At 36.8% G+C, this 7,515-nt stretch overlaps 1 protein-coding gene across 1 annotated transcript; it reads right to left on the reverse strand.

The window, feature by feature from the left end:
* Positions 1–4,281: 4,281 nt before the first annotated feature.
* LOC121786289 (transcription factor bHLH162-like) lies at positions 4,282–5,755 on the reverse strand. Its single transcript, XM_042184893.1, has 3 exons — positions 5,573–5,755; positions 5,179–5,508; positions 4,282–4,638 (listed from the first exon to the last, which is right to left on the reverse strand). Exons 1-3 carry the CDS (start codon positions 5,690–5,692, stop codon positions 4,561–4,563), a joined length of 528 nt encoding a protein of 175 aa, XP_042040827.1. The 5' UTR covers positions 5,693–5,755; the 3' UTR covers positions 4,282–4,560.
* Positions 5,756–7,515: the final 1,760 nt, after the last annotated feature.

Below are 7,515 nucleotides of genomic sequence, written 5' to 3' on the forward strand. Positions count from 1 at the left end.
GTGATTTTCCTAATAATCCTGGAGACACATAAAGGTAAAGGTTATGTGAGATTAATCATCACTAGGTCGTAGTAGTTGGATCCTAAAACTCTACTTTCTTTAGCCTGCTTTGTATTGTTTTGTTTTTATATTTGTTTATATTTATGTCTAGTTTATAAAACCAAAACCCAAAACTCCATGTCCCTAGATAGTATATGACGCTTAGTATATGATAGCCAGTTGCAATCTTATTCCCTGTGTTAAATATCCCGGTACTGACCTTTAGCTATACTAGTTCTACCCTGTAAACTTGCAGGTATTTTTAGTGCTAATAAATAGTGCATCACCGGCCGAGGGAGAGAAGAAGGTATCCGACCGGACAGTTCCCCTTCAAATCTTCAAATAAGATGCATAGACCACCAAGGAAAAGTCCGAGAATGGCAGCCAAGAACCACAACAGAGGAGGAGAGAAATGAAGCATTGTGGTGAAGGAGGTGGAGCCAGTAGCAAGGCTACAAAGGCTGCTAGAGAAGCGTTGATCGGCACAAGAAGCCGACGACGGAGGAACGGAGCAAAAGCTCCATGGAATTTAGTGATTACTTGCTGATTTGGAGATGGCAGTGAGCCCTAGATTCGGAGATAAAATTTTAATTCACGGTTTGTCCGGCCGAGGGGGAGAGGAAGAATGCGACCGAACAACTCCTCTCCAAATATATAATGGTCGTGAAGGCCAAAGATGACCGATAATGAGAGGGCGAGTAAGCTGCAACGGCGCAGCCCACATGTCGGTGAAGCCAGGAAAGATTGGTAGCAAGACAACCCGGGATGACAAAGCAGCCGAAGAATTATCCGGCCGGGGGGAGAGGTTAGCCCCAACCGGATAATTATTCGAGGTGATTGGAGTAGCGACTATGCCAGAGAAGAGAAGATAGCTTCAGGCAGAAATGGTCCGGAGAAGAAGAAGCAATCGAGAAAGGAGAATCTACTACCGAAGAGGTGGCAGCCGTGAGAGGCTGCGAACTCATGTTAAAAGGAACAACCTCGGGAAAAGCCAAAGCCAATAAGAGAAGATGAGGCCTTCTTAAAGGGACACACAATGGGAGACAATAGTGTCGCCACACATAGATGGGGGACGCACAATGGCCGCGAAGCGTCGGCTGTTGAAGAGTCAAAACCGGATTGAAGGAGTGACGGGAGAATTCTCACCGATCGGAAGAATTGCAATAAGACTAAATGTCTTTTGCAAAAATCTGAAGAAGAACCAGATCAATGAAGAACCAGAAGAATTAGCTCCTCGACACTAGTCAAAACTGTCAGAAGTAGCTCCTCGACACGAGTCAAAACTGTCAGAATTAGCTCCTCCACAAGAGTCAAAACTGTCCGAATGAGCTCCTCGACAAGCGTTAAAACTGTCTGAATGAGCTCCTCGACACGAGTAAAAAACTGTCAGTCAGAAAAAAAAATGATTTAGCTCCTAGATACGAGCTAAAACTGTCTAAGATGGCTCCTGGATACGAGTAAAAACTATCTAAGATGGCTCCCGGACATGAGTAAAAACTGTCTAGATTGGCTCCTTAACAAGAGTTAAAACTGCCAACCAAAATTTGAAGAGCTCTATGACACGAGTTAAAATTGTCAACGGAAATTTGAAGACGCTCCTTGAAACGAGTCTAAACTTTCCATGAAGAAAAATGAAGAAGCTCCTTGAAACGAGTCTAAACATTCAATGAAAAAAAAATAACTCCTTGATATGAGTATAAACTTTCAATGATAAATTGAAGAAGCTCTATGATACGAGCATAAACTGTCAATGAAAAGTGAAGGACTCCTGAATACGAGTATAAACTATTTATCAAAGTGAAGATCATGCAAGTTAGGCGTCGAAAAACTCGATACTTAACTTGAGGGGGAGTGTTGGAAAGATAACTTGAACTGTCCCAAGTATGTTGGGAAGAGAATGTGTGGAGTCCCAACTTGTTGGGAAGAGAATAACATTTATAATGTGGAGTTCCAATAAGTATAGTTCCTAGGTATATTTATATCTAGAGTCCTATAAATACCTATGTACTAGTATGTATCAATAACAACAATTCAAATCAATAAAAATGTAGTCATCAAGAGTTCTTCAGTTTTATTTTCCGCATTTTACTTTTCAACAAATAGGAGATGAAACAATAGTTGCGACTGTGGAAATAAATCACAAGTACACAACCTTTTAGGTTTCTCAAAACATTTCTACGAAAATCTCTAAAAAAGCTTTAGGGGTAACAGTGTCAATACTCATCCCAAAATGTGCCACTAACCAGATAATTAAAATAAATAACTACTTGCTGACCACTTCCATTTTGATTATATAACAAGTGCATGTTTGATAGGGTAGATAATTTCTTCTATGGATGTAATTCTATGAAACCTTATGCTGATGCACAATTTAATGAAATCTCAGTCATCTATAATTAATTGGACATAGTATTATTGATCTTAATTTTGTAATAATGGTATAGTTTCAGATGCATTATAGTGAAGATTAAGTCTATGGACAAAAAGTGGTGTATGTCTAACGATTTACTACCTTCGTCTCATAATAGAAGTCACATTTGATGTGGACACAAATTTTAAGAATTGTAAAAATTAGTTGGTTAGAAAAGTTAGTGGAATATAGGCCCATTTTTTTATATTAGTTTTATAGTAATAAAATGTAAATGAAGTGAGTTAGTGTAATGTGTGGTCTACTTACCATTTATAGTAAATGTGAAATGTGACTATTATTATGGATGATCGGAATGGTGAAATGTGACTCTTATTGTGAGACGGACGGTAGTAATCTTTTATTAGAATCTATAGAGACAAGGAAAATGAACAAATTAAAGACTAAAGGCCCATTTTGGTCCTTAACATATTGCGATTTTATGACTTTGGTCCAAAACATTATCCATTGAATTATTCGGTCTCCCACAAATAAAAACGGGTCACATTTGGTTCATTTTGGACGGTTCCGTCAAAAATTTGACCGTCAACGCCAATTAAATTAATTTTGACTAGATTAACAATTTTAACACAATAATGTATTCTACATATTTGGTCCTAAACATATTATCTTTGTTCATCCATCATCTCATCCCCTCCATCCCCAAAAAAGGCCTCAATCCACAGTGAAGTCCGACAGCAAGACTGGGGAAGTGGGTGGCGGAGACCCGCGAGCCGCAAAAGCAAATGCGGCTCTGGCTCAACACCTTTTCCACTGCCGAGTATGCAACCCGCCCCTACAACCTCGTCGCCTACATTCTCATCGTCGCGGAGCAGACGAATCTGACGTGGTGGCGGCATATGTGGAACGAATTGATGAAATTAGGCGACGGCTTGGGTTTGTTGGAGACTAGGGAAGAAGTCGGTGTCAGAGGTGGCGGCTGTGAGGGCGAGGTCAGCGGCGGTAGGTAAGGCGGAGGGGGTAAAGGGGAAAGATGATGTTGGATGCTAGAGTGTAAAAGTGTTGGAGAGAGGTTCTTGATCTAGACGACAATGGTGTTGAGGAAATGAAATTGAGAGCATTTGAGGGGTAGAAGTGCAGAGCCACGATGAGGATAAAGTCGAGCCATATCATGATTAAATTGGAGTATTTGTTCATGACATTGGCAGCCTTCACTACATCTCTAGTGACGAATATATGTTGATTTTTTCACCGTCTTTTCGTTTCTATTCGCCGCCCCCGCTCTCGGTCCGGCGACTCGGCGGTGATGCAGGAATTGAAGAAGAGCATCAACGCGCCGAGTCAACTCGGGTGGACCGACCCAGACCCCTGCAAGTGGAAGTCCGTTACCTGCTCCAGAGACAACCGCGTCATCAAGATCCAAATCAGGCAACAAAACCTCCAGGGCTCGTTGCCTCCCTCCCTCGGAAAGCTCACATCTCTCCAAACTTTGGAGGTCCAAAACAACCAGCTCTCTGGCGCCCTCCCGAGTCTCGCCGGGTTGAAAACGCTCTCCGTCAACAACAACAAGTTCACCTCCATCCCTCCCGACTTCTTCAATGGTATGACCTCTCTGCAAGAGGTCTCCATGGATTACAATCACTTAGCTTTGGGTTAATTAGATATTAGACATTAATAAAATATATTTATTAACTTAATCCGATCAAAATGTAATTAAAATTCGTTGATCGTTAAATTTTAACAGTTCCGTTAAATTCGGACCAAATGTGACCCGTTTTTATTTGTGAGTGATTGAATAATTCAAAAAATAATATTTTGGACTAAAATCATAAAATCGCAATATGTTAAGGATCAAAATGAGTCTTTAGTCGAAATTAAATAACGATACAACATCATCATTTATTCTAATCTTTATTTAATTTTGAACATAATTATCACATCTCATGCAGTGGCAAGCACATTTATTGTCGTTGCTACTGTCATTGTCTGTAAAAACGACCTCAACATCACAAATCACTTTCTTGAAATTACACAATCGATTGACTGATTCTGATCACTTGCATCAATTTCCATCTCCAACAAATTTAATTAGAGATGGAAATTTATGTGCGAAAATTTATTATTAATCAGTTGCAGTCACCCAGAAATCTTGATTAATTTTCAGCAGCGATAAACTTCTTCAGCCTCTCAAAAATTCTTGCACCTCCAATTTCCAATCCACTCCCTCCAATCTGCACCACAACTCCAAATGGCCATAACATTATTCTTTTTACAAGGGCATGTGTAACACGTAGACACAAATATTCAATAATTTATGAAACACTATTTAAAATAAATTGTTTGTCCACTTTTAACTGGCGCGAGTTTTAAGAAATACATAAAAAGTTAAATGTGGGATGTGAATATAATAATGCAGTGGAGTCTGAGAACAACTTATCTCAAATTAAGAAAAAAAAATGTACACATTATTTTGTGGACAATCCGAAATAAAATGTGAACATTAAAATTAATCTCTTTTTACAAGGGCATGTGTAACAGATGACACAATATTAAAATAAATTACTATGAAAAACTATCAGTGAAAAAAACCTTTATAAACGATTTAAAGTCCACTTTGACTAGTGCGCGTTTTAAGAAATACAAAAACGAATGTAAGATGTGAATATAATAGGTCCACTTATTCAAAATGAAGAAAAATAAATGTAAACATTATTTTATGGACGAACCAGAAATAAAAATGTGAACATTAAAATTAATCTTTTTTCGATTACCTCAGAATACACATTGTGAAATACGGTCCCATCAAGAACAGAGAGAGCCGCGTTAGCAACATCTGCACCTTCCTCGGTTAGAATCCTAATAATTTCCTTGAACATACATCGGTGTTCGACTCCGGTCACCAAAACGACATCGAGAGTCGAGCCGTTGGCATGAACTTCGAGTGACGACGCATTGGATTCACTCCTAAAACTAAAATTGGAGCCAACAGAATTATGCACCTTCAAAAAATTTCTCTTCTGCTTCAGCACCTCCAACCTCTCTAGCAGCTCCTTTATGTACATTGCTGCTTCTCCTAATTGATCAGACATGCTACCCATTTCCTACAAAAAAAATTATTAAATTAGTTTAAAATAATAATAGAATAAATGGAGAAATGATGAATACCTTTGAAGATTGAGGAAGGAGAGAGCAGAGTTTGAAGTAGAGAGCTTTCATTTGATTTCTTTTATTTTTTTCAATAGTTTTCCTATCATATGTGGATGGGGAAATAGTGTTTTGATTCATAATTTTATGCTTGCTAATTTTCTAGTGAGTGTGGGATGTGAAGTGGTAGGCGTTGTGCAACATTTATATACTTACTTAAAAACTAAATATGTTTGAGGTTTTTCAAAAAATAAAAAAAATTAGTTAATGTCAATTTTGGAGAAAAAAGGCCGTGTGTCTACAAAAGTTCACATGATGAGCATTTTCCACAATGTGTATATTCATTTGAAAAATGGGCATTTTTCTACTTGAATAATTGGTCACTGCAAAACGTAAATTTTGTCCCATTCTTAACAATAAGTGGAAAGCGATGTGGAAAGCGATTAGAAAAAATCATAGGGATTGAAAAAGACTTTTCCTTAAAAAGTAATTCACACACTATCTTGGATTTAAACTGAAGTACATTCAAATAAATAATTCGAAAAGATAATTTATATTTAGATGAGAGTCGGATCAAATTATTTTAAATGGAAAATTTAGCTAGGATCGTCATATACATAGGGAAATTTAAATGGAAGCCACCAACTTTGAGGTAGTCATTAGAAATTATACTTGTACGAATAGTCTATGTTCGTACAATTCTAGTAGATTGTTGTTGAGTGTCACGATAATACTTGCTCTCCCTTCCATGAAAAATAGGACACGTTGTGAATGACACGAGTTTTATAAGAGAGAAGAGAAAAAAAAATAAGAGAGAATAAAATTTTTTTTGAAAACTTTCATTTTTAAATGTGCTATATTTTTCGTGGACAACCAAAAATAGTAAATGTGCTCTACTTTCAAAGTGAGAATATTTAAAATTATACTTTTCCTGTCTCATAAAAATTAAAAATAAGAACATTTTTCATTTGGGATGTTCCATAAAAATATCTCTTCTATTTTTTATAACTTCTTTATCTCTAATAGGGTGAACCTCATTTTCTACTAACAATCTTATAATTACTTTTTCTATCGATCTCTCTTTTTTTTTACCAATTGTACATTAATTCTCGTGGCGTTTCAAATGCCCATAATTTATTTAGGACGGAGGGATTATGTGGTAATATTATCTAGATTTTACTTAAAGTAAAGATCAATGAACGACATTTCATTTCCAATTCCCATTTTACATATTTTTCCCCATTTATTAGCTCATTTTTTGAAGTCGGTGAGAATTGTATACGACTTTAATAATGTGAACGGTGGACTATCATAATTTAAACGTGCGACTATTTTTTTGTTGTAAATGTTGGACTCACATAATATAAACGTGCGACTATTCGTTGTGTCGATCTTTTAAGCATTTTGTACTATTGTGAACTAACCATGAAATCTAAAGGACACTTATAAGTAACGCTCGTGGAAGCAAATACAACCACACCTTAAGCCAAAAAACATTTACTAATTTTTTCTGGCTTCTCGTTCAAAATTTGTGAAAAATATTGACAAGTAGGTTCTTAATTTTTTGAATATATTTGCTACCCCAAGAAATTTTATGTAGTGTTTATTCCAAATTAAGTGAAGGGAATAATGTAAGAAAAGTAATAATTCTATTTTTAAAAATGTAGTCAGATATCGAAAAAAGGAAAATGTATCGATTAGAATGAAACGGCAGGAGTAACCAACCAAGTCTGTTGTGCAAAATTGCGTAGTAGCTAGAGAGGATCTAGTCATGTCGGTACGGCGAAGCAAGAAACATAACATGATTCGAATCAATGAATTAATTTAATGTCAAAGCCCACTTAACACCAATCAAGAAAATAGAATTGTATGCAGTATTCAGTAAGGATGTCAATGTAGCCCGCAACCCGTGAGCTGGTCCTAATAGCCCGCGAAATTTATAGGGTTAGGGCTGAAAATTTTTA

Source organism: Salvia splendens, chromosome 22 (assembly GCF_004379255.2).
Source record: "Salvia splendens isolate huo1 chromosome 22, SspV2, whole genome shotgun sequence".
Classification (NCBI taxonomy): Eukaryota; Viridiplantae; Streptophyta; class Magnoliopsida; order Lamiales; family Lamiaceae; genus Salvia; species Salvia splendens.